This window comes from Leishmania infantum, chromosome 26 (genome assembly GCF_000002875.2).
Source record: "Leishmania infantum JPCM5 genome chromosome 26".
Lineage (NCBI taxonomy): Eukaryota > Euglenozoa > Kinetoplastea > Trypanosomatida > Trypanosomatidae > Leishmania > Leishmania infantum.
The window spans coordinates 406271-432182 of NC_009410.2; the positions used below are offsets into that span (position 1 = coordinate 406271).

The 25912-nt window shown below is 60.5% G+C and overlaps 5 protein-coding genes across 5 annotated transcripts; all 5 read left to right on the top strand.

The window, feature by feature from the left end:
- Window positions 1-187: 187 nt before the first annotated feature.
- On the top strand, window positions 188-2113 carry HSP70.4 (heat shock protein 70-related protein; the record flags this gene model as incomplete). The annotated part of the gene is made up of 1 exon (XM_001470427.1): window positions 188-2113. The coding sequence occupies one exon, from the start codon at window positions 188-190 to the stop codon at window positions 2111-2113; it is 1926 nt and encodes a 641-aa protein (XP_001470464.1).
- Window positions 2114-4580: 2467 nt separating this feature from the next.
- On the top strand, window positions 4581-6677 carry LINJ_26_1230 (conserved hypothetical protein; the record flags this gene model as incomplete). The annotated part of the gene is made up of 1 exon (XM_001470428.1): window positions 4581-6677. The coding sequence occupies one exon, from the start codon at window positions 4581-4583 to the stop codon at window positions 6675-6677; it is 2097 nt and encodes a 698-aa protein (XP_001470465.1).
- Window positions 6678-12296: 5619 nt separating this feature from the next.
- LINJ_26_1240 (hypothetical protein, unknown function) lies at window positions 12297-17246 on the top strand (the record flags this gene model as incomplete). The annotated part of the gene is made up of 1 exon (XM_001470429.2): window positions 12297-17246. One exon carries the CDS (start codon window positions 12297-12299, stop codon window positions 17244-17246), a length of 4950 nt encoding a protein of 1649 aa, XP_001470466.2.
- A 1036-nt stretch (window positions 17247-18282) lies between these two features.
- On the top strand, window positions 18283-20817 carry LINJ_26_1250 (conserved hypothetical protein; the record flags this gene model as incomplete). Its single annotated transcript, XM_001470430.1, has 1 exon — window positions 18283-20817. The coding sequence occupies one exon, from the start codon at window positions 18283-18285 to the stop codon at window positions 20815-20817; it is 2535 nt and encodes an 844-aa protein (XP_001470467.1).
- A 1993-nt stretch (window positions 20818-22810) lies between these two features.
- Window positions 22811-25912, top strand: LINJ_26_1260 (conserved hypothetical protein; the record flags this gene model as incomplete). The annotated part of the gene is made up of 1 exon (XM_001470431.2): window positions 22811-25912. A coding segment is annotated over one exon (3102 nt), but the record flags the coding sequence as incomplete, so codon positions are not given.

A 25912-nucleotide genomic window follows, 5' to 3' on the forward strand; every position in this document is an offset into this window, starting at 1 on the left:
CGCACGCACGTCGCCTTCGCATACAGGAGGTACAAGGCTACCCGACACGCACTGAGAGCTGTGCAGCTTACGTCAGGCGAACCCTATCACACGCATTTTTAGACTCGCCCTCACCCGTTGTTTGCTTGTTTTTTTTTGTTGTTGTTCTTTCTAAACCAGTGTGCTGCGGATACCGTGCGCGCCCATCATGTCGTCTACCAACGCCATCGGCATCGACCTGGGCACGACGTACTCGTGCGTGGGCGTCTTCAAGAACGAGCAGGTGGACATTATTGCCAACGACCAGGGTAACCGCACGACACCGTCCTATGTGGCCTTCACCGAGACAGAGCGCCTGATCGGCGATGCCGCGAAGAACCAGGTGGCCATGAACCCGAGCAACACCGTGTTTGACGCGAAGCGCATGATCGGCCGCAAGTTCGACGATCCTGACCTTCAGTCGGACATGAAGCACTGGCCCTTCAAGGTGACCGTCAAGGACGGCAAGCCGGTCATCAACGTCGAGTACCAGAACCAGTCCAAGACCTTTTTCCCAGAGGAGATCTCGGCTATGGTGCTGCAGAAGATGAAGGAGACGGCGGAGGCCTACCTCGGCACGACCGTCAAGGACGCCGTCATCACCGTCCCGGCGTACTTCAACGACTCGCAGCGCCAGGCGACGAAGGACGCCGGCTCCATCGCTGGCCTCAACGTGCTGCGCATCATCAACGAGCCCACCGCCGCCGCTATCGCGTACGGCATGGACCGCAAGGGAGACAAGGGAGAGAAGAACGTGCTCATCTTCGACCTTGGCGGCGGCACGTTCGATGTGACGCTGTTGACGATCGAGTCCGGCGTGTTCGAGGTGAAGGCGACCGCGGGCGACACGCACCTTGGAGGCGAGGACTTCGACAACCGCCTCGTCGACTACTTCGCCACTGAGCTCAAGATGCGCTGCGGCAAGGACTGCCGTGGCAACGCCCGCGCCACGCGCCGCCTGCGCACGGCGTGCGAGCGCGTGAAGCGCACGTTGTCCAGCTCCACGACAGCAAACATCGAGATTGACGCGCTGTACGAGGGCAGCGACTTCTTCTCGAAGATCACGCGCGCGCGCTTCGAGGAGATGTGCCGCGATCAGTTTGAGAAGTGCCTGGAGCCGGTGAAGAAGGTGCTGGCGGATGCGGATATGAAGCCGCAGGACGTGGACGACGTCGTCCTCGTCGGTGGATCGACCCGAATCCCAAAGATCCAGCAGATTGTCTCGCAGTTCTTCGGTGGCAAGGAGTTGAACCGCTCCATCAACCCCGATGAGGCCGTTGCGTACGGTGCGGCGGTGCAGGCGCACATTCTCGCCGGCGGTCATTCCTCCAAGACGGACGGGCTGCTGCTGCTTGACGTGACGCCGCTCTCGCTCGGTGTGGAGACAGCCGGCGGTGTCATGTCCGTGCTCATCCCGCGCAACTCGACGATGCCGGTGCAAAAGACGCAGACGTACTCGAACAACGCCGATAATCAGCGTAACGTGGTGATCAAGGTGTACGAAGGCGAGCGTCCGCTGGTCTCGCAGTGCCAGTGCCTCGGCACCTTCACGCTGACCGACATCCCGCCCATGCCGCGCGGCAAGGCGCGCATCAACGTCACCTTCGACGTGAACACGGACGGCATCCTCATCGTGAGCGCCGTCGAAGAGTCGGGTGGTCGAAAGGAGGCCATCACGATCCAGAACGACACGGGCCGTCTGAGCAAGGAGCAGATCGAGAGCATGGTGCGGGAGGCCGAGAAGTTTGCTGAGGAGGACAGGATGAACAGCGAGCGCGTCGAGGCGCGCAACACGCTGGAAAACTACACCTTCTCCATGCGCGCCACCCTGGACGACCCGGATGTGCAGAATGGAATCACGCAGGGGGACCGCCAGAAGATCCAGGACGCCGTCAGCGCTGCCTCGAGCTGGCTTGAGAGAAACCGGGAGGCCACCAAGGAGGAGTACATGGAGCAGACGAAGCTGATCGAGGGCATCGCGCACCCGATCTTGTCGGAGTTCTACAAAAAGCGTGTCATGGAGGCCCCACCAAGCGCTGGGTCCAAGGACGGTGCCCCCTCAGATGGGGTGCCCCACGCCGAAGACGTTGACTAAGGTGGCTAGATAGGACTGCGCACGGCTGGGCTGAATGGAGAGAGGGCAGAGAGCAGTAAATCGAGGAGAGGTTTGGGCTGGATCCATATGTGCGTGTGAGAGAGCTCCGTCGGTGAGTGCCCCCCCCCTCAACCTCTCTCCGTATGCATTCATGCGACCTCTACCTCCTCCTCGCCCGATATCCCTTCCGCTCTCCCTCTCGCCTCTGCGCCTCCATCGCGGCGCACGCCCTCTTATTCTATTAAGGTTCGCCCTTCACTCTCCGCACACCGAGAGAGAACGCACACACACACACGGGCATAGCGCCATGCCCGTGTGTGTGTATTCTGTCTCGGTGTGTGCGTGTTTTTTTTTTCTCAGGTCCATGTTTTTACATGTTGTTGTTGTTTTTTGCTCGTCGCTGTTTTCTTTCTGTCGGTCTGTCCCACCCACCCCACCACCAAGACCACCGCCTCTCCATACACGCAACGCGCATCATATTTCTTCGCGACTGTGCTGTGCGTGAAGTCATGGTACTCTGCGCGTCTGTCGGTTGTGCGTGCAACTCGGGAACGCAAACGTCGTTTTAGTCGTTGCTGTCGCTTATCGTCCTTTTCTTTTTCACATCTCCGCCAACTGAGAGCAAGCGAAGATGGTGTGCAGGGTAAGCGAGAGCAGAGAGGGAAAACAGCGACGCAAGGAGAAGAGGTCATCGCAAAGCCGTCGAGCGATCTGCTTGTAGCCCTGGCGCTGGTGGAGGCCTGGAAAACGGCCCCGGTGGTGGGGAGGGGGGAGGGCTCGAAAGGCCTGCATGTATGTAGGTGCCCTTGTGGTCTTCTTCTCATGGGAGAGGGGAGGGAGGGGAACTTCACCTTTCGCTGTTCGTGCCGCTCTGGCACCACCAACGGCATCATAAGTGCTCCTATAGAGAGAGACTGAGAGTAGTACTAGGAGGCGGATACGCGTGGAAAATAGAGAAAGGAGGCTGCGAAAAGAGAAAGATACAAGCGCAGGCACCACGAATACCGGCGCACGCGTCGGGTCAGAGTTGATACAGGGAACGATGCCGTCAACGACGGAGGGAAGAGCCGCTTGAGGGAGAAAGTGAGTCGGGTTCGTGGTTCCGTCTTCCTCACCCGCCCTCCCCCCTCACCTTCAACGATGTTCATTTTCGAAGAGCAACCTCAGGTGTGCCGCCTCTCTTGTAGCTGACGAGTGCGCCGATGCGCGCGTCTGGGCTCTGGCGTCCTATGCGAGCGTTGAGAGAGGATGAAAAAAGACAATTTTGCGCCCTCCCCCTTGATGCACGCACGCTCGGACGTCCCTTCGTTCCCGGGTGACCATGACGCCCAGCTGTAGCCGATCTCCGGGCCATGCATCGCAAAGTGATGAAAGGGGGTCATCCCCCACCCCTCTCACTGTCACTCCACTGTCCCACCTCTACCTGCTCCCTCTCGCTTTGCCTTTGCTTGCTGTTGTTGCGCCGGCTCTCCGCACGTGTATGTCGCTGCTCGCAACCACACGCGCCAACGCGTATCGGTACGACAATGACGTGGTTGGCTGCATTCTACGGCTCACATCACCTCCGCTCTCCCCTCACTGCCCCTTTCACATTGTCCTACCCTTCCCCAGTCTTATCCTTCCCAGGCTGTGCAAGCCCAACGGCCTGCCTTCGGTTGCCTTTCGCCCCCCCCCCCAACCCCTTCGGCCTTTACGTTCCATGCGCAAGCGCGGGGCCCACTCTGCATCGCATCGCTGCGTTTCTCGCTTCGCTTTGCGCTCCTTACGTCCCGCAGCACGGAAACGATTGCGGGCCCCGGCAAGACACACACATGCACAGAGATAGAGATGCATGCATACACCCAAGGCTACTCCCCTCCGCCTGCCGCGCGCGTAAGTGCGCACTGCCCAGCACGCCCTCGTGATAACCAACTGCTTCCTTACGAGAGAGTAGCAGAACAAAATGAGTTTCGTAGCAGACATACGGCAAGTATCCCTCACGCTAGGCGCGTCGGCTCTGTTCCGTTGTCTCCGTGTTCCGTCGGCTCTGCATCGGTGTTGGTGTCTGTGTGTCTCCTTCAACCCTCGGCCTTGGCTGCTTAAACGTGCGCCGTCACCAGCAAGTGCGTATGGTGCTGACATCTCGCTCTTCCTATACCTCTCTCTCTGCCGGCGTGCGTCCCTTTCTCTTTGCGGTCGATGTCTTCCCGATCACTCACCCCTCCCGGCACCCTTCCTCCCGCACCATCGCAGTCCAGTCTGGGAGTGCTTGCGCGTCACTGAGCACGGCTGCACCTCTCGCCCCCGCTTTGCTTGGAAGCTCCCCTCCGCTCATCTCTCTGTCCTCTTCTTCTTCGTGTTCCTTCTCGGGGGAGAGAGGGGGACAGGGGGGTCATCGCCAAGAGCTTTTCAGCAGCGCCTCCATCACCTTTAGACACAGACACACAGAAACAACTGCAAGGACAGCTCTGCGCGCTAATCGAGAGCCATGCAGGTCTCTCTTCACAACACGGTGAAGACGTACAACCTCACGGCTGGCAAATCGCTGCCGGAGTGGCTCAGTGAGCGTCGCAAGAACAAGCGGGCGTCGGCAGGGCAGGAGAACCGCGTGGAGCTGCTGCACGACCTCGAGTTCCCGCACTGCGCGCGCTGTATCTTCCGTTGCGCCAATGGAACGCATCTCTTCGCCGCTGGCGACTACCCGTACCGCCTCAAGTGTTTCGACGTGAACGACCTTAGCATGAAGTTCAGTTTCAACGCGGACATGAACATTCTCTCTGGTGTGTGCCTCTCACCCGACTACCGCAAGTTTGCACTGCGCGGGGAAGGGCGGCAGATCACCATTCACCACACCTCTGCGATCGTAGACAGGGTTCGTGTGCCGCATCTCCAGCGCTCCCTCGCGTACAACCAGTTCCAGGCGGATCTCTTGTCTGCTGGCGTCTCGCCGGAGGTCTACCGCATCAACCTTGAAACCGGCGCGTTTGTGGAGAGCTACCAGACGAGCAGCGCAGACGGCGTGAATCATGTGGAGGTGTTCGGACGGCACGGCCCGGTCAGTGGTGTAGTGTTGACAGCTGGATGCGACGGCGCGATCGAGGCCTGGGATAGTCGTGTCGGCGCGGCTGTGGCTCGCGTGCAGGTGGCCGGAAGCGGCAGCAGCTCCGGCATCGATGAGCCGTGCGAGGTTCGGCACATCGCCACGGAAGAAAGCGGTGGTCTCCTCTTCACCTGCGGCCTTGAGAGCGGCGAGGTACTGCTGTACGACGTCCGCCTGCAGAAGCCGCTGCTCGTGAAGGACCACATGAACAGTCTGCCCATTGTGAAGACATACTTCTTCCATGGCAAGAGCACCGCCACTGGCGAGGCCAGCTTCGTCCTCTCCGCCGACACCCGCTCGCTGAAGGTGTGGAACAAGCACGACGGCAGCAACTTCACGACAATCGATGCCCCGGCGGACATCACTGACTTCACCCTCTTCAAGAGTCAGCACAACATGGTGGCGCCGTACGAGAGCGACGACAGCGGTGTGGTCGCTCTCTGCTGCGACGTGCCGCGGGTGCAGGTGCACTTTATCCCTCAACTCGGCGCAGCCCCGCGCTGGGCCTCCTTCCTGGAGGTGATGACGGAGGAGCTGGAAGAGAAGGAGACGACGACGGTGTACGACGACTTCACGTTCATTTCAAAGGACGAGATGAACGCGCTGGGCATCGCCGCCGAGGACCTTGCAGGTGGCAAGGTGCGTCCTGTCATGCACGGCGCCTTTATCGAGAACGGGCTGTACCGCGAGCTGCGCGCCGTAGTGGACCCCACAGCCTTCAACAACTATGTCGCCTCGAAGGCGAAGGAGCGGCATTCCAAGCGGTGGGCGGATCGCATCAGTCGCTTCCACCGAGCCAAGGAGAACGACGAGGACGCCGACGACGCGCAGGCTGGCGGTGATGCCGCAGCGGCAGCGCCGCGCAACTCGGCACTGGCGACGGCGAAGGCGGATCCGCGATTTGCGCGTGCCTTTGGCCGTACAGCGGGCGGCGCTGCCTCCTCCTTCGCTCTTGACCGGCGCAATCCCGAGTATGCGAAATTGCTTCAGACGATCGACGAGCGGCGCGCCAAAGCCTCCGCACGTCGGGAGCGCTACGAGGCGGAGATGTTCTCCGTCGTCCCTGACGTTGGCGGGGAGGACGATGCAGAAAGCTATGAGGGCGGCGGTGATCGCGCAGCGCTCCGCGCTGTTCAGCGACAAATCGGCAAGAACAGCGCCACGGCTGCTGCTGCACAAATGGACGAGGACGAGGACGCACGCCACCATCTGCGCGGAGTGCAGAGCAGTGGCCGAGCGAAGCGCCGCGCTCCGCCGCAGCAGAAGGCAGCCGTAAGTGCGAAGATGTCCGAGCGGGACTCTGCAAAGTCCGTCAAGGGCGGCGTCGGTTCAGTGGGGAAGCAGGTGACGATGTTCGAGGTTTCAGGGCAGAGCACCGACGTTTTCCTGCGCAACGACAAGCAGGTGCACGCCATTCGCAAGAAGTCCCGCGCTGAGAAGCTGACCCTTGGCGAGCGTCTGAAGCTGGCTGCCTCAGCGAGGTAGTCTCCCTTCGGAGGTTTCTGCTTGTGGGTGTGCTTTCAGGCATGCCTGTGTGAGGTAGAGGTGGTGTGCTGCAGGTGTGGCGCTATGCCCTCTAGTGTTCGTTGTTGTTGCCTCCACTGCGTCTAACTAACCGATCGCTTAATCTGATGCATCACTGCCCATTCCTTTCCCTCTCTCGCTCGCTCTCTTCGTGCGCCGTCATGGCAGGTGAGGTCGGGAGGACGGGGAGACGGACAATGAGTAACGAGTGTCGACGGATGCAGTTTTTCTTGTGTGCGCGTGCACTTCACTCTCTCTCTCTGTGGGTCGGCGCGTGCGTGTAATCGCTAAGCTCTATCGACGCGAGCAAAACCCCCCACAGAACACGGGATGAGAGAGGAACGCATTCCGGGAGCCTTCGCGCTTTTTCTTTCTTGTTCTCCCGTGCTTTAAAATTGCGGAAAGTCCGCCAGGGCAGGCTGACCCTCCTCCCAAAGACGACGACTGTATCTCCCCCGCATGCGCTGAAGGTCATCTTCAGCTTCTACCAGACATGGGTGCGGTGAGAAGATGGTCGAACCCACGCACAACCGGTGATGAACCTGATGAGCGTATGTCTGTGGGGGGAGAGCGTGAGGGGATGTGTGCCAGCCGCTCTCGGCNAAGTTCCCCTTTCTTCCTCCCCCCTTTCTCCTTCAACTGAGGCAAACATGGTGCCGCTGCTTGTGCACGCATGAGTAAGTCACTCGCTCTCTTTCTCTGTCGCCCTCTGACTCTCTCTCACATCTATTTCGTGGCCGCCGCCTCCCCCCCCCAATACGCACGCACGCGTATACGTCGGTTTCCCAGGAGCAAAGAGATAAACAGAAGCGCAGCACGGGAGCGTGTTTCACACGGCCTCAGGAACGAAGCGCATTCCTTATCCACACCACTCCCCCTCCCCCTTCCCTCTTCTTCTGCCTGCTGCGAGCGAAGGCCGAACCAGCAAAGGGAAAAGCGAAATACGAGGCTGCCACACTCGCACGCTCGCAGCACCGGATACGGCGCCGACTCTCTCTCTATCGGCACACGTGCATGCACACACAGCTGCGCTTTCTCACTCGCTCTCTCCAACTCGTCCTTTAAGGACGAAAACAAAAGAAAGAAGAAGGTGCAGCAGCGCCTTTTCCCTCTCTGTGCATATCTTCACCCCTCCACCTACCCCCTCTCGACGCAGCACGGAATCCGAGACGCATGCGCTGCTGCTGGTCAGCTACGTTATTTCTTCACTCGCCCGTTGAACATCTCATTCTGGGCCCCACGCCCCAGCCTATCCGTGCACGGCACGCACGAAACCGGCACATACGCGCGCACATCACCATCATCATACTCGCATACACACACACACACATATATATATATATACTCGCGATCGCAGAGTCCGACTTGAAGCCGCTGCTCTTGTGTGTCTGTGCGTGTATGTGTTTGTGTGTGTGTGTGTGTGTTCGAGCTCAATACAAACAAATAGAGTTCTTTTTACTTGTTGCCAACCCCCTCTTTGCCTTTGTTTTCGTTTACGCCTGTTGTCCGTGGGACGCTTCTTTAGTGTCTCCTGCTTTGCTCTGCTTCCTCCTCGCCGTCTCTCCTTCCCACGAAGCGTCGACGCGCACGCACGCACGCACTCACGGGTGTCGAATCGATCTCCCTCTCCCTCCCTTCCCTTTGAACGCTTGCCTTTTTTTTCGTTTCTTCTCTCGCCTCGACCTCTCTGCTGTGCGCGTGCGTGGCGTTTTTTTCGGTGTGTACTCCAGCTGTGCTGATCGTCTCTCTGTATGCTTTCTGCCTCCCTCTCCCTCCCTCTTTCAGTGTTTGCGTTCCTTCTTACTCGGCTCGAGTAGTCTCTCTCTCTCTCCCCCTCTTCCTCGTCCTCCTCCCACGCGCGCTCAGTTCGAGCCCTCCGCCACGTCTGCCGCACACCCGTGCCGTCGACAGTGACGCGTAACAAAACAAAGTTTCCCGCAGAGGACGTCACAGCAAAACAAACAAAAAAAGAAGGCAAAGAAGAGAGACATAAACAATCACACCCAGCGGAAGCCGTCGGCACGTCGCCCCTCTTCTCCTGCGCCGACCTACCGACCTGCCCTTCCACCTAGTCTACTGCTTCTCTGCGTACGTGTTGCGGGGAATCTTTTCCTTTCTCTCCTCCATTTGTTTGCTGCCGCCCGCACGCTGTTGCCGCCTACTGCTTTGAATCCCTTTTTCAGCTGTCTTCACCGTCGTGTGTGCGCGCCCCCTCCCCCTCCCCGAGCTGCCCCACCACCACCACTTCGCTCTCTTACGCTCACTCTCTCTCTGAATATATACACATATATATACACACACACATATATATATAGCCTTTGCTTACTCTTACAAATTCCGCGTTGTCTTCGTTGTTCAGCTGCGCTTTTGTTTGCCATCGTCGCCCGTGTGTGTCTGTGTTTGGGTGTGGGGGGTGTGCCTGTCTTCCTCTCAATTGGCGTTGAGGCAGTTATTACTGGCTAACTTATGTTGCGCCGTGGCTGATTGAGTGCGTGGTTTTGTCTTCGAGTGCTGGGTGTACCCATAGAGGCCGACAGATCCCGTTGTTGCTGCTGCCGCTGCTGCTCCTCTCTCTTTCCTCCCTTTCCTTATTTGGTCTTTTCTTGTATAGGTTCCTCTGAGTATCACGGCGCGTACTAACTCGTTACAGGTATTCCGACTTGCTGCTGCTTCTCTTTCACTAGCGTTCTCGCTGTTTCTTTCTCTCCCGCCCCCTCTCTTAAGCACCAGTGTCGCAAGTGCGTTGATCTGCTTGCGTTTCATTCATCTTGTCCCCGTTCTCCTCTCTCTCCTTCCCTCTGCCTCTCCTCTCTGTCTCAGTCTCTTCACTTTTCTGTTTTTGTTTGTACTTTGCTCCTTTCCATTTTTATTTTGCGCGTTTTTTCTTGGGCTTTCTCTGTACTGCTGCTGCTGCTCTTCGTGAAAGAATTTGTCTCCATCTGTGCTTCCATCTCTCTTCCTATCTCTCTGCTTGTGGACCTCCTTTTCTCCCCCTACTCCTTCTTCACCTCTCCCCCACCCCTTCTCCCCCTCATCATCATCCATCGAAGACAAGGAAAAAAAAGACGGAAACGATTTTTGCTGGTTTTCCAACCACCCGCGATCATCCTCCCCTGCATTGATTGTTACATGCGTGGCCTGCGTGTATGTCGAAGCGCTATATGTACGTCAGAAAGGTGTTTCTTCTTTGTTTTCTTTAGCGTCCGTGTGAGCGCATAGTTCTCTGTATGACTTCCCGTATATATATATATATATATATTGTGCGTGTGTGTGTCTTTCATCTTGTTGTTGGCTTTCTTCTGCTTCGTCTTGCCGTTCCTTAGACACGTACTCCCACCACCATCACCCCTCACCCGCCCGCTGCCGTTCTTCATTACCCCCTTTCCCCACCCTCTCTGTCTTTTCTTTCCCTTTAACCTCGCACATCCCACCCCATCCCACTACCGCACTCTCGCATCCAACATTTTTTTTGTGTTCTGTTCTCTTTAGTTGTTGTTTTCTTGAGATCGCCTCGCTTCGTTGATCAGTAGTATGCCTTCGTCGTCATCGCGGCCACCGCCTTCCCTTTTCCCCCGCTCTCTTTCTTTCTCTGTCGTGTTGTTGTTGCTTGCCTTGCGCGCGCGTGTGTACGAAGGGAAGTGCGTCTGCTGTGTGCATACCTTCTCTGTTTTAGAGCCTCGCGTATTGTCTGAGCCGATCAAGGCCCCCTTGCCCCCTCTTCTGCCACACACATACATACCTCCCTCCTTCTCCTCCTTTTCACTTTCTCTAAAGTACCTCTCCGTGCATCCGCCTTTGATACATCAATAAATATATACGCATATATATATATATATCAGTCCGTCAGTCTTCTTTACCGTGAGCCGCCCGTGTGTACGTCTGTCTTTCTTTTTCTTCTATGTACCTTCTCCAGTTTCCATTTGATCGTACCCGCGTCTCCGACCTCTTCTTCCCATCCTTCCTCCCTCCCTCATTTCTTCTTCTCGTGTACACCACCCACCCACCCCTCCGCTCTCCTTCTCTTGCGCTCACCGCCATAGCAGCCGTGACACAGCTGGGAGAAACTGTATTTCTGCTCGTCTGTGTGCGCGTCTGTCTCTCCGTCTAACTAGGCGTGCACAAGGAGGCATCCATTTTTTTTTTCATTTTGTTTTCCCGCATTTCCTCGTTTTTTTTTGGTCGTCGTGCGCGCCCTGCCTCCCTCCCTCCCCCTCCCCCCACCGGCCCGCTGCGCTTGTCTGATTGCCGTCCTCCGCCCCCTCCTGTCTTTCCCCTGCCCTTCTCTCGGAGAGTGTGGCTGCCTTCCCTTGTCGCGAATTCATGCTTTGCCCTTTCTTCCGCCTTTGTCGGCTCCTCACCCCTGTGTCTGTGTGTGTGTGTGTTTCCTCTGCAGTCGCACGCTCACCCGTGTGCTGAGGCTGCCGGAGTTGTGGGTCTTTGTTGTTCGTGCATCACCTGCCTCGTGCTGAACGTGTTCGGGGAGTGCATATCGCTCTCCCGTCGTGTCCTCTTCCCCTTTCTGTCAGCGTGAGCATCTCGCTCACGCCGCCACGGAGAGGCGCCCACATACGGGCACACGCCTAGCCACAGGTGGGTGCGCACACGGTCTTTTCGGCGGCTCATAATCCATCATCACTTCGTTTTTTTTTCCGTTTCTCTGCTTCTTTCGTGTTCGTGGGCGTTGTCGTTGTGCCTGCCGCTCAGCACGGCTATCAGTGCTGCCCCTCGCCTCCTAGTGCTTTCTTTCTCTCTCCCACACACCACCGGCCACCTCTTGTCGGTGCGGGCGTCTCTCTCTCTTTGAAGGAGCGGTCTTGCGCGTTCGCTAAGAAGATCGAGAAGAGGACATCTTTGCTTCTCTTCATTGTGTTTGTGCGTGACGAGGGAGACAGAGAGGGAAGAGGAGGAGGGAGAGGGGTGCGGCGACGACAACGCGTGAGACGCCCGGTCGTCTACTGCCGATTCCCCTGTTTCTTGTCTTATTATATAACTGTTGCTGCTGCTGCCGCTGCTACTCTGTCGCCTCGTGAAAAGGCGGGTACGATTGGCCGCCGCTGCTGGCCGCCGTCTACGATCTCTCCCTTCATTTTGCGTGCTTTGTTTCCATTCGTGGGTGGGCGTGTGCTTTTCTCTCTCCACCCCTACCCCCCCCTCCCCTACTGTACCCCCCCCTCTCCTCCCCATCGTTTGGTACAGCTCAGGGAGCTATCGACTAGTCTCGTGCGAGTGTCTAGACCGCCCTCCCACCGGCTCTTTTTCCCGAGTATCTCTCCGTCATTCCTATCTGACGTGTTGGTTGGTATATCCACCCCTACCTTCTACCTCTGTGTGTGTGTGTGTCCGTGTGCGTATATCTCCCCTCCCTCCCTCCCCCCCCCGGCGGCGGCGTTGGTGCACCCGCCTTTTTCTCTTTGTGCGCGTGCTTCAGCTGTCTTTCGCCATCTGCTTTTCTCTGTTTGCTTGCGCGCTCCTCACCCTCTCGCTCCCTCTGCCCTTCGCTGGCAGTCATCGGCAGCTCACCGGTGCCCTTCATCGCTTGCTCGGGATACGCGCAGGAGCCCACGCGCCGCGCACGCACCCATGCTTCATCCGCGTCTTTGGCGCGACGATCATTCGGCCGCGCGGTGCACGGGGTGTGAGGCCATTTTTTCGCTCTTTCGTTGCCGCCGTCATCACTGCCGCCACTGCGGCGGCGTCTTCTGCGACGCGTGCACGGAGAAGCGGCTGTGGCTGCGACCGGTGCCTCCTCCGTCCAGGTCTCGTCACGTGGAGACTAGCTCGGCAAGAGGGTCACCTGCTGAGATCCCGGCAAGGTCTGGTGTAGTCACGCCTACCGCCGTCCCCGCCTCCTCCTTGCTAAACCGCGCTCCGTCGCTAAACGGCGCCAAATCATCCATCTCTGTCACGTCGAAGAACGAGGCGCGGCGCAGCAGGGCCAACAGCAGCAGCACTGGCGGCGATGAAGCAGAGGCGACACTGTTTACGCGCTCGTCCTCTGCCGGCTCTTTGTATGCGGTGCCGCTGCCCCGCCAGTCACCGCAGGGTCCTCAACGGGCTCCCGCGATGGAGACCCAGCCACCGAAACGGGAGCAGCTCGCCGAAAGGCGAGACGACGTGCCAGCGCATGTGAGGGGCACCAAAGATGACGGTGCAGGGAAGTGGGAGCGCAGCGGCAGCAGCAGCACGACGACCATGACGACGGCGACTGTACATCACCGCGGCAGCAATAGCGGACGGTTCAACGCGCCATGCGCGGAGGCCGAGATGCCAGCGCTGCCGTCGGCGCCTCGGCCACGCAACGAAGGCAATGCGCCAACGGAAAACAGCGGCTGCCGCTTTGCCTCCGCGAAGTCGATGGCCACCGCGTCAGCGGCACCGCCGCCGTCACGGACCCCATCGCAAGGAAACAGCCACACTCAGGAAATGCCAAGCGTGCATCATAGCCGCCGTGTGTCAAGCAGTCTCTACTCCGCAAGCATCAACGCCATCTCCCCCTCCACCGCCACCGGCGAAGTGCCTTCCCAGGTATGGGCAACACCAGAGGTCATGGTCGGCTTCGAACAGGGGTTCTCGTCGCATCTGCTGCGCGGCAGCTCCGCCACCCACGGTGGGGGGGCGAGCGGCTGTGCCTTACTCATGTCCGACTCTTTGCTGAATCACCGTTGCCTATTCGAGCACCACGATGATCAGCAGCAGAGCCAGCAAGGAGTGGCGGCCGGAGACGGCGGCACCTTGAACTGCTCATTGGAGACGCGCAAAGGGAAACGCATTGCCTCCGCTGAAACTGCTTTGGCCACCGCGCGTGGTAGCGACGCCAACAGCGGTGGCAGCGCGAGCGGCAGCATCATCGACAACGACGACGCCTACCGCCGCGAAAGCTATAAAGTAGAGGTGGATTCGGTGCGGTGCATCACGTGGTACCTCTGCCGCGTGTGTCGCAGGTGCTACGATCATCTCGCGGACAGCATCCTCGATGCCCACGAAGCACCCCACGCCGCCGCCACGCTGCACAGCAGCTCGAAGCTGCCCCTCTGGTACTACGCACGATTGTGCAGCTCCAGTGAACTGCTCGGCACCGATGGTAGGATAGGGATCCATCTTCAGCGGCGCGGCTGTGAAGCACCACGGCATGCAACCTCGAAGCCGTCCGCGGCATCGTTGTGCCCGACGGCAGCGGTGTCAAGCAGGTCTTTGCCCTCGTGGTCCTCTATTTGGGCGCGAGTTCGAGCGTCGGTGTCACTACCTGCCTGTCGTGCTCTGTCGACGATGACGTTGCCTGCCATGAAGGCGGCGGCCACGCCATCGTCTGCGTCGGCATCACCCTTGCAGACTCGCGACCACTGTCAAGCGCGTGGCGCTGCCAGCAGGCGGCTGAGCGAAAGGACCAGCACGAATGCCGCCGGGGTGCAGGCGAGCACCGGGTTGGGCGGGAGCGGGTACACGTCTCCTGTTAGCCTCGAATCCGCAAGAGGGGACGACTCGATCCTGTCACTGTCTGCACGGCCCGCCATAAAGTCACCCAAGATCGCATCGGCGCAACCACAGTTACCGCAGCCATCGTCGTCCTCGACGCGTGCGCGGCGCACCGTTACCCCACCCCGTCGGCTCCTCATCAGCATCGATGGTAGCCCAGGCCCTCTTCGCCAGGCCGTGGCGCTGGCACGTCGACGGCGGCGCATCGCTGTCATCTTGATTGACGAGCGCGACCTTGCCGCTGCAAACGATGGCACCGAGGCGCCGCAGCAGCATCAAGAGACCCCGTTTGGAACCCTATCTGCACACCCTTACGCAGATGTTGACGCGGAGACAGCGCTTCGGTCTAGCTCGGTCACCGACCAGAGTAGCGGCACGCAGACCGCAGTCCAGGTGCCGCCCATCGCCGCAACAGCCGGTATCACCTCGCCGGCACCTCAGTGCACGGAAAGCGAGAAGTATGACGCTCACCAGCAAAACCAAGCAACAGACAGCAATACGGCGCCAGCGGCTATGACGAAAACGTCGGCGCGACGGCCGAAGCTGTCGATTCGCGTGGATGACGTCACCTTCGGCGACGCCGACGGGACAGCCGCCGCTTGCGCCAGCGGCAACAGCACAGACGCTGCAGCCCTGCGCGGGCTCGCACCTGCGGCGTGGCTTTTACCGCAGCTCCCTCTCCAAGCGGCGGCGCCGGTGAGCCCTTTCATAGCCGCGCGAGCCTCGTCGCCCGCACTGTCCTCTTTCCTTCTCCACGAGAATGCCTCCCTCGTCACCACAGTGCCCTCTTCGGTGGGAGCTGCAGCAGTCGCCTCATCCCCGGCAACAAGCAAGCCGATTTCATGTCTTCCGGATGGTCCGCAGGCCGCCACCTCCTTCGCCGTGAACGGTGAAGGTGTGCCAGCAACGCCGCACACGGAGGGCAAACTACCGGCGCTGCCCGTGGCTCTCGACAGCGGCGTGTGTGTGCTGCGAGCACTGTTTCGTCAAGTCGGCGCAGTGGTGCGTCTCTCATCTATGCCGGCCACGACGGCATGCACGACGCCGACGCCGACCTCAGCAGCAGCAGCGGCGGCGGCAGCCTCCGGAGGGAGCGGACTCTCTCTGGGGGCGAGGGCCACCGGCGCAAGCGGCTTTTTCGCTGACCCCGCGAACTGTGCGAGCTCACAAACCGTGGTGACGCCTCTATGTGGCACTGGCCCCGAGTCTTACGCTGCGCAGCGTCAGGCACTGGTTCGCGAGATGGTTTTGCGGTACCAGCTGGGCCTAGGCGCAGCACCCCCGGACGTAATGGCCTCGCCTCTCACGGCTGCTTTGATTAGTGGCGCTTACACGGTGGCAGGGGATCAGAACGAAGGTGCGCATTGGTGTGGCGCTACCGGGCAACGTGGAGTCCCGGTTGGGTTAGGCAGCAGCAGTGGCAGTTATGTGAACGCGGCCTGCCGGCGTGTCTGTGGGTGCCCTGCAGCGGCGTCGTTCGAGCGCATGATGGCGCCGGTGACGACGTATTTCCAGCTGCGGCCGCCGGTGACTGCCACCGCCGCTGCACCAGCAGCAACCGCAGCCACTGCGGCCGCCGTCAACATCTTGCCTGTCTCCACCCAGGTGGAGATCGTCGGCATACCCATTGACACGTCTGCTGTCACAGGTGCAACCGCGTTGACGGCGGCCACAGCAGCTGCGCCAAGTGCGGTGTCGATGGTATCACCAGGACTCTCGTCCCCTCATGTGCGCGGTGGCGGTATCGGCGCCGGTACTGCCATCATCCCTGGACTTACCGCCGGCGACACGGTCGGCGGCACCTCGCGCCCCTTCACGATGGCCGAGTTTCTGCCGCAGCTGGCAAAGCTAAGCACCAACCTCGACGGCTACGTGATCGTCATCCTGCGCCGCCAGAGCTCCAGATGTGCGGGTGGGGGCGATAGAACCTCCCCCGGCGGTGGCGCCACCGCCACGCGTCCTGGCCCCAACTGCGACTCCGCTGGGGACGCGCCCGTGGCCCAGATGGGCAGCAGCAACAGCAGCGGCGGAGATCAGTCTCGAGAGCTCGACGACAGCGCGCAGCAGGGTGCTGATGCAGACCAGCTCGCCTCGAGCGCCTGTGTGTCCCTCTCCCTCCTTGAAGAGACCAAGTGCTCTGTGCCGCGGCCACTGCAGCTGCGCGGCCAGAATCAGCGGCAGCGTCGATGCCACCGCGTCACGGAGCTGTTTGGTGGGCAGCACATTCGACTGCTCTATCAGCAGCTGCAGAGCTGCGGGGTGCCTCAGCCAGCCGTTAGTGTTGTGGAAGTGAGCAACGAAGCTGAGCCCGGCGCACCAAAACTGTCGCCGGTGTATCTGGTCAGTGGCAAGAGTCCACTGGAGGAGGCGAGCCTCTCCCATAACGAGCCGGGAACACCGTCCATGCTGCACCTCAAGGTCCGAGCAGGCAACGGCGGAGAGGACGGAGTCGCGGAAGGGTGGTCGGGTGCCGCGAAGCCGTCCCCACAAAACTCCGCCTTGTCCGCCTCTGGCATGTCGATGGCGTCGTCCGTCGACTCGGGCCTGATGCGGCGGCCATCAAGCGTTTCGACCAGCGCTACGGCACAGTCTCCACAGGCTACAGACAGAGCACCGCATGCACCGTCGATGCACGGTGACTGTTTCGAAAGGCTGCAGCTGCCTGCGTCGGTGGGCATTGCGCTCAGTCAGACGGCGAAGGTGATGAACACGTCTGCCTTCCCGGTGGTAGCGCCGACTGCGCTAGAGCAGGCCATGACCTCTCTGCGGTGTGTGTCCCGGCAGCTGGGGGTCAGCATGTGCAGCATGACGTACGCCTCTGAGACGGCACCGCGTCCAATGAGCAGCGCATCAGCATCCTACTCCAGCCAGTGTCCCGCGGTGCCAACGGCCACCATGGCGGCGGAGGCACCAGTGCCTGCAGTACCGTCCTCACCTGCATCAAAGGCGAACAATAATGCGAGTGGTATTGGGGAGAGCGCTCTGCTCACACGCGCACTAGAGTCGCTCGTGGCCACGCTGGTCTACCGGGACATCTGTGTCACTCTCTCCCAGTAGACGGCGGCGACCCTCCCCCTTCCACCCCAATGCGCCCCTCACACACACACACACACACACATGCCGCAGCAGCCCTCCGCAGGTGTGCGCGCTTACGTCTCTCTCTCCTCCTCATCTCGCAGCCCGCTGCAGGCGGGCAAGTGCGTCCTCGTCGGTTTTTATATTTTTTTTTCATCTTTGTTCTGTGCTTCCCTCTGCCACGGAGGCGCACGCCTGCGTGATGGTCGTTGCTGCTCGCGTGAAGTGCTCACCTTGCTTTTTTCTTGTCGCTGTCGAGTGCTCATGTGAGGTCGAGTGTCTGCATGTCTCTCTGCGTGGGTGTACGTGAGTAGGATGCTGTGATACGATGCGATATACACTCAAAACAAAATCACGACACGCTGTCGTGCAGGGCGGGGAAGGGGGAGGGAGGCGAGAGTGTGTCGCAGTAGCCGCTTGGAGTCTCTTCTGGTGACCGTGACAGTAAGCGAGAGAGTGCAAGGCGGAGAAGGGGTGGACGGTGGCGAATCAGACGCGCCTCTTCCCTCCCCCCGCCTCTGATAGACGGCGAAGGAAGCTGACGCTTCCTCCCACACGCACCGCACCCCTCTCCTCTCTCCTCTTTTTGCTTCTTCTGTTTCCTTCTCACTCATGCGCGATGCCAAATGGCATCGGTGGCATCGGTTGTGGTGTCCGTGGCAGACGGGCCGCCCATCGCAAAACCCCTCCCAACGCCCTGGGCTCTCTCTCCCCAACCCCGCACCTCAAGCCTCTCCCGGCACTCATCCCATTTTGCTGTACCTTCTGTGTTGTATTTACTTTGCGCGCGCATCGCGCTCCTCCTCCACACAAACGCGTACAAGCATCGGACAGCCTTTCACAGCTTTTCGTTGTCATGTTGCGTGTAACCTCGGCGCACTGTGTGGCACAGGGTCTCAGAGCGCCGCGCTGGGTTTGCGGGCTGCCGCGTCCTATCGCGAGAAGAGGCAGCAACGCCGGTGGCAGTGGAGTGCGGCTGCATGTAGCGTGCTCGTACACAACAAGCTGGAGGACGTCCATGAGTGGTGCACACGGCAGCAGCAGCAGCAGCAGCAATGCACGCGACGACGACCACAATCAAACGAAGGAGGATGAAGAGGATCAGATGCTGGAAGACGAGGAATTCGCCGCCCTTCGCGACGCTGACGGCGACGAGCACATGCCCGTCGCTCACCGCCTCGCACACAAGGCCGACGCTCTCGATGCCGAGCTGCGGCGCATCCGGTACTGCCTGTGCGACCGGGCTCAATGGCTCGTGGACACTGCCCCGGCGACCTTCTCCGGTCGTCCGACTCGAATGGACAAGGTGGTGCAGCTCTTGAAGGCGGCAGGCAACCAGCAGCAAAGCGATGGCGCTGCGGCAAAGTCGTCACGCAAGGACACCTCTGCAGCGACGGTGGAGGCGGCACTGCGCGCCTCTCCGTACGCCGCATGGTGTGGCACTTCAGACCCTGTGCTGCGTTTCTTGAGCCTTCGGGTGCTCTGGCCGCGCGCCAGGCAAGCAGGCCGCTGCGCGTCCCATGGCGAGGCTCCGTCACACGGCACCGATCTTGCCACCCTTAACGCCAACCTCGACCACCTCCGTCGCAGGCGTGCACTGCATCGGTTGAACTACTACAGTCGACTGAATCTCACCCCGAAGCGCCACATCTGGATCTCGTTGTATCAAATCTTGTGGAACAGCGTCGTCTCCGCGCAGGACGCCGTCGGGTGTGTCGTCTTCGGCACTCTTCGCGGCATAAAGGACCACGGCACGGTGCAAGGGGCGTGCAGAGGTGCCGCCATTGGTCTCGTCAAGGCGGTTGAGTTCCTGTGCTACGGCTGGGTCGTGTCACCACTGCTTCACCTTAGCCGAGGCCTCTGCAACACCCTCTACGGACCAGTGAGCAGCATCACCGGGAAGTACATGTTTGACGCCCTCAGCGGCCGGTGGATGCGGTGCACCGTGGCTGACTCGCGCCTCTTTCGCCACGAGCTGCAGCTCGAGAAGCGCGTGCTGCGCACTATCGGGCGCGCCGAATTCCGCCGCAAGCGGATAAAAACGCAGCATAAGTGGGCCGACCGCATGGCTTCCATGGGCTTCAGCGTGGATATGATGACGGACAAGTTTATGCCAAAGGGGACCTGTGGTCCGCAGGGGGCGTCGGCAGATAAAGAAGGTCTCGACGGCAGCAACCAGATGCGCAATCCGTACGAGGTGCTGCAGGTGCGCCGCACCGCCAGCACGCAGGAGATCAAGAAGCAGTACAAGAAGCTCGCCATGGTGTTCCACCCCGACGTCGTGCAGAGCCACCGCAGTGTTGGCGGGCCACTGTCACCAGAGGAGAAGGCCGAGGCTCAGCACAAGTTCGAGGAGATCTCAAGCGCCTACCAAGTTCTGTCGAACCCGGAGAAGCGCAAGGCCTACGACCTTGGCGGCGTGCAAGCTGTCCGCCTGCACGAGAGCAAGTTTGGCAAATTCATGTCTCGCACGCCGTCGGAGATAGTGCAGAGCGTGTTTGGCGGAGAGGGTTTCCGCCGCGTGCTGGTTGGCGAGCTACTCCGGTCGCACTGGGCGCTGCGCAACGAGGCGCAGGTGAGCGTGTCCATTCACGAGCTGGAGGAGCTGCAGTGCATTCGGGTGCGGCAGGTGGCCGTGGAGCTGGCTGCCATCGCTGACGTGCACGCGCAGCGGCCGACGACGCCGTACTACAGAGGAGCGTCCGCGTCGACGGGTGCCGGTGGTGCGGAGGGCAGTCGTCGCCGCGCCACTTACTCTCACCCCGCCTCTAGCAGCAGCCTGCCAGACTATTTGAAGTCGGGTAAGGTTCGTAGCAGCTCCGCCGCTGCAACAGGTTGTCGCCGGAGCACGAACGGCGCGGGCGCATCCGCCGGCATCCGCATCGATCGTGAGGTGCACAACTCGATCATGGAAGAGCTTGGCGGCGGTGGTGGTGCGCCGGGGAGCGGGGGCAGAGCAGCGCCCCACGGGGCGGCTTCGGCATCGTCGTCATCCCCGTTCGTGCTGCACCCCGGAAGCAACGAGTACAACTGCTTTTCGCGCGACTTTGAGGAGCGCTGTGACAGGTTTGTGCGGTACATGGCCGAGGCATGCTTTGGCAAGCCGCTCCTCTACGAGGTGGGGGAGGCCTACGTTGTCGGAGCGCAGCGCTTCCTCGGCATCCGCCCTTTCTACGCACCGAAGATGCTTGTCACGCGCAAGATCTTCGCAGGCATGGATCGCATCTACGAGGCCTTCTCGGACAAGACGCGGCTCACTTCTGAGGGTGTGTCGCGTAAGTTGATGGCGGAGTACTTCAACATGGAGTACGACGCAGTCGTCGCGGACATCCACGGCGTGCTGCGCTACGCGGTGCAGATGGTGCTGCAGGACGTCGTCGAGTCGGACGAGGTGCGCCGCAAGCGGTGCTACGCTGTCTGGTACCTGGGAGAAAAGATGATGACAGTCGGTGAGCGCTGGACGACGCGCATCGCGAACGACGAGGACCTGGTCGCGTACATCCAGCAAGCGGCGACATCGGTGGCGACAACGAGCAAGCCGCCGGCGTTTTAGCGGAGTGTGCTTGCATTTGTACTGCACCACACCACGTCGTCGAGGAGGGGAGAGCCTCCTGGTTGGGTAAACGTCCATGGGAGTCCATGTCGCAGAGGAGTGGCAACGGGGCAGGTGAGCTGAAGCTGCCTCGCCACCCCACCCCACACACATCCCCTCCCCCTCCCTGCCCCCGCCATCCGCAGTGTTCACGAGTAGAAAAAAGCGACTCATGAGCGGAGGCAAAGACGACAGCGAAATAACAACATATACATATATATACATATACATGCCACGTAGGTACATCATCATCACACAGTGCGCGTATGAGAAACGAAAACGAAAACAAAATTTCAAAAAAAAAGCTTTCAAAAAAGAAAACGGAGAAAGGCACGGAGAGAGGGAGAGCGAGAAGGAAACAGCAGGTGGACATCACAGGAGGCGAAGGTTGCCGCAGAGAAAAGCGGTGGGTGGTGGATGGCTGGTTGCTTTCAATGTTGCATCCTTGAGTCACCCAATACTCTGGTATCGCTGCTCTCTTGCGGAGAGTAGTGCCTCTTCTCGGGTGTATGAAGTGGTTCTTGATTCGTGCAGCGTAAGGCCTTCCTTTCTCTCTCCCATGCAGCCTGAGCTAGAGCATGAAGCTCACGCAGCACCATGTGAGAGGCATGCACCTTGGCAGCCGCCCACTTCCCCCGCTCCCCAAGCTCTTCCCTTATCTTCACATGAAGCAGAGTCCAGTAATAGGACCATGTACCAACGGTGAGAAGGAGCGGGGGCGACTCCCCTGCACTCCTGTTGTTCTTCCTCGCACGTCACTGCCGTCTCTGTGTGCTGCCCCTCCTTCTATCCCTTTACCTCTTCTGTTCATGTGCACATACGCGCATGCACGCACATGTGCATGATCGTTCTACACGCAAATGCATGTATCGGCCCCCCCCCCACACACACACACGCACACCCTCGTCTGAGGGTGGAAAGGTACGAAGCGCTGCCTGCTACTGCCGCTCGCTGTATCAGTCCGTGGGCGTGTGTGTGTGTGTGTGTGTGTGTGTGTGTCTGGACTCGTTTTCCTCCGTGCTTAGGCTTTCGTTTCTCTCTCTCTCTCTGCTTGCGCCCTCCACTGCGTTGCCTCCCCCGCCCCCTCCCCTCTCGCACGTCGCCGCAAGGGGAGCCTCTGCAGGTGCGCGGGTGCTGAGTATTTTGCTTCTGCCTTCTTGTTGCTTCTAAAAGGCCCTCACCTTCTTTTTCTGAGTTTTTTTTGTGGGTGGGTGGGTGTTTGTGTGCTTCTCTCCATCGCTGTTGCTGCTTCTACGGCATCTATTTCTACACAGCTGAAAGGCACGAAACAGGCGCGCACGCACACGCACATCATCATCATCATTCACTTTACCCATCGACCCTTGCTTTCCTTCCCCATATTGTTGCTCTGCCGCACACCTGCTGCTACTGCTGCTGTTTTGGTTGTCTTACCATTTTCTCTGTTTATTGCAGTTGTGGACTGCTAGTTCTTGTGTGTTAGCTGGCTGGTGCGTGTGCGCTCATTATCCTGCCCGTCGTCGCGCGCATATACAGGCTTGGTAACGAAGTGAGAGAGCCCTCAATCGTCTCCAAAGGTGCCTGCAAGCACACAGACGGACACACACACGCACGCACACGCGTAAGCGAAGCGTCGATCTCCGTGAAAACCATGTCCGACTCCGACTGGGAAGTGCTCTCGTCCGATGGCGAGGTGCAGGGCGTACCGCCGTTGCGTTCTGCATTCACGTCGTCCAGTGGCACCGCGAGGAGTGTGGCTGCAGGAGCGGAAGAGGGGAATGAAAAGAGTGCCGCTCGTGATTCCATGGGCACGGCAAACCGCCATGCCATTCTCACGCCGCTGTGTCTAACACTGAACCAAACTGGGACGCGCATCGGCGTCGGACACACGCGCGGCTTTCTCGTGTTCCGCGTCGTTGGCGCGCCGGCCGCGGCTGAAGCACACGGCGGCGGCGGCACTCAAGCAGCGGCAGCGATGTCAACGGTGTCGCCGTGGATGGCACAGGAAGAGAAACGGTCGGCGACGCCGGTGCACGGTGTTGCTGCAAACGCGGCAGACGAGTTGCGCGCACTCCCTGCTCAGAGCCAGCTCCTCCTCGACCCGCAGTACAACGTCGATCTTCTAACTTTTTCTCACATCCGCGAGCGCATGCGGCAGCAGCAGCAGCAGAGAGCTGCGAAGGCTGCTTGTTCCTCGCCATCGCAGTCGACGGCAACGGAAGCACCCTCTCGCGCACCACCCATGGTGACGCCGAACGGCACCGCCGACCGCTCGCACGCGCCTAGACACGCCACTGCTTCAGGAGCCACGGCGCCTTTGCTTCCTGACGAAGTACTCAGCGAGGAGGACAGTGACAGCTCCGAGTACGACCGGGGACTCCCCATGGACCTCGAGAATGACCTCGGCTCTTTCTTGACCACCGCCGGTCGTGCCTTTGCACACATGAAGCGCGACCGCCAGAGCCTGAGCTCGCGCAAGGATAAATTGGCGACGGACATCAAGTCGCTGCATCCGCAGCAAGGCGAGGCAGCTACAATCCACACTGCACCTTCCCCAGCAGCAGCAGCCTCGGGCACTGCAATGGAGGCCGGCCACGTTACTGGCGGCGACGGTGCACCTGCGGAGGCGCCTGCCATGATGAGTGAGACGCACCCGTCGCAGTGCATGCGTCTCACGCAGGAGCCAACTGCGGTGCTGGAGCGGAGCAAGGATGAGGACATCTACGTCGACCCCTCCATCAGCGATTTCGGCGACGCTGGTCGTGTTGTCGTGCAACGGATGGACAGTTTTGCGTCCTCTTCCGCAGCCTCGTCGTCGTCTGCCGCTGCGGGCCGCCGGGCATCCGACGGCGCAGGGGAGAGCGAGGACGACTACGTCGGGTTCGAGGGTGGCGGCGTGGCCGTGATGGCGTTTCTCTACGAGCAGACGTGGATGGCGTTGGTCGGCGGCGGCCCAACGCCGATGGGAACGCCGCAATGCGTGCAGTTTATCCGCGACGGCGAGCTCCAGCACTACCTTCTGATGCCAGACCCGGTGGTGCGCCTCTTCCTCGACGCGCGGCTGCTCTTTGTCCTCACCACGGCAGAGCTGCGGATGTATACCAATCCGATAGAACGGGAGTGGACATGTCTGCGGCAGTCACTGCCCTTGTCTGCCGCTGTGGCAAGTCGCTATGCCTTCGTAGCGGCCACCGCTGACTGGGCCAACGCCCCTGTGCGCGTGTGGGAAAAGCTGCCCGACCCCGGCACGTCGCCCAGCTCAGCAAGTGCGGCCACCGCACCCGACGCCGTCGAGGGGGGCCTCCGTGTGACCTCGTTCGCATCCTTAGCCAGCAGGCCCGGCGGCCAGATCGGAGACCGTGGCACGCGGACAGCTGCCGTCTCGCTGCCCGTCATCCCGGTGGTGGTGGACTACGCACGAAGTCTAGTGCTGCTGCCGGCGGGAGAAGAGGGCAAGGGATTTGCACTGCACCGGTATGTCTCTGGGCCAGAGGTGCGCTACACAGGCCCAGTCCGCAGCGCAGGCATGAGCAGCTCGGCAAGCGCGCCTGACACAGAGTACGCAGCGGAGGGCCAAGCACATCTCTTCACCGGCAGCACCGCCGTGACGACCGGCCGAACCACCTCTTTCCTGCAGCACATCGCCACTCAAGGAACTGCGCATCGTAACCCGCTCTGCAATCTCGCCCTGTACGTTGGCTGGCCCTCGTCGATTGCGCGGCTGCTGTCGCGAGACACAGAGGCTGGCGCAGGCGACCAGACAGGCGGCTCGATGGGCAGCGGTCAGGTGGACGGATCGAGCAGTGTGGGGCTCGTGACCCTTGTCGCCGCGTCGAGCGAGTACGCCACTCGCATCACCCTTTGGATGCTTCAGGGGCCGCAGCACGAGATCGCGACGCCGTACAGCGACCATCCTTCCTCCCCCTCCGCCGACTCCGCTGGAGCAGCGGCTTTTGTTCTCCTGCGTGAGTTTCGCGTTGGCGTACGCCTGGCAGCGCCTCAAGTCGTCATGGCGTCTCTCCCAGGGGTCTCGCGATACATTGCACGCGGTCATGCAGCGCTGGCGGGAACGTCTGGCAGGGCCTCCAGTGGCGGTTCAGAGGCGGCGTCGTCTACCGGTGCAATGCTTCTGACTAACGCGTCCGCGGCTGGAGATACGGCGAGGTCGCACGGCACCGCGACGCCGGCGTCGGCCAGCGGGCTGTTTATCGCTGCTTCCTCACCTCCATCCTCAGCCTCGCACACGGGGACAATGACCTCCTGGGCCACGGAGGCAGCCACGGCTGTCGCATCGTCTGCAGCAGGACTGGCGGTCGTGCATCATCTGCAGTTTGTCGGCAACGGCGCCTACCTACTGTGCGTCCACGGCGCAGACATCATCAGCATCTTCTCGACCAGCGCACGCGAGACAGAGCAGGAGGCAAAGAACGTGTGCCGCGACCGCGTGGCGGCCGAGCAGAACCGCTATTCTCGCCTCTCCATCGTGAAGGAGTACCTCCCCCAGGCGCTGTCGAGTCGGCTGGAAGCCTACACGCGTCAGGCATGGTCCTCTTGCTCTGGTCGACTGCCTTCCGCCGACCCAACGTTCATGCCGCGCTGGATCTGTGCCCAGCGCCGAGATATGCCTGGCGCAGCGACCACCTCAACTGCGGCTGTTCCCACTGCCGCGCCTACATCTGTGAGCGCTTCCCATGGCGCTAGCAGCCTCGGGGCCGTCACCGCCACCATCGACGGCAACAGCAGTCGCGGAAGGCGGCGCTTTTTCCAGCGCTTGACTTCGCTCGTGGGATCTCGCCCGCCGACCGCAGTGTCAGCGACTCTGCCGTCTGAGAGCGCAAAGACCGCCGCGCTTCCTGGTACTGATGAGGACGAACCCAGCGCAAGCGTTCCGTCTAGGGGCACTAACCCCGAAAGTCGTTCGCTCTTCTCGCGCGCCACTGCATCACGGAAATTGAAGAGCCCTGTGGCACCGTTCACCTTTCCAACCTCCTCATTTGGCGGGCAGCGGCCACTCGCCGGGGGTGGTGTCTGGGGCACCCCCCTCACAGAGCTCCCGCAGTGCATCCAGGTATGGCCA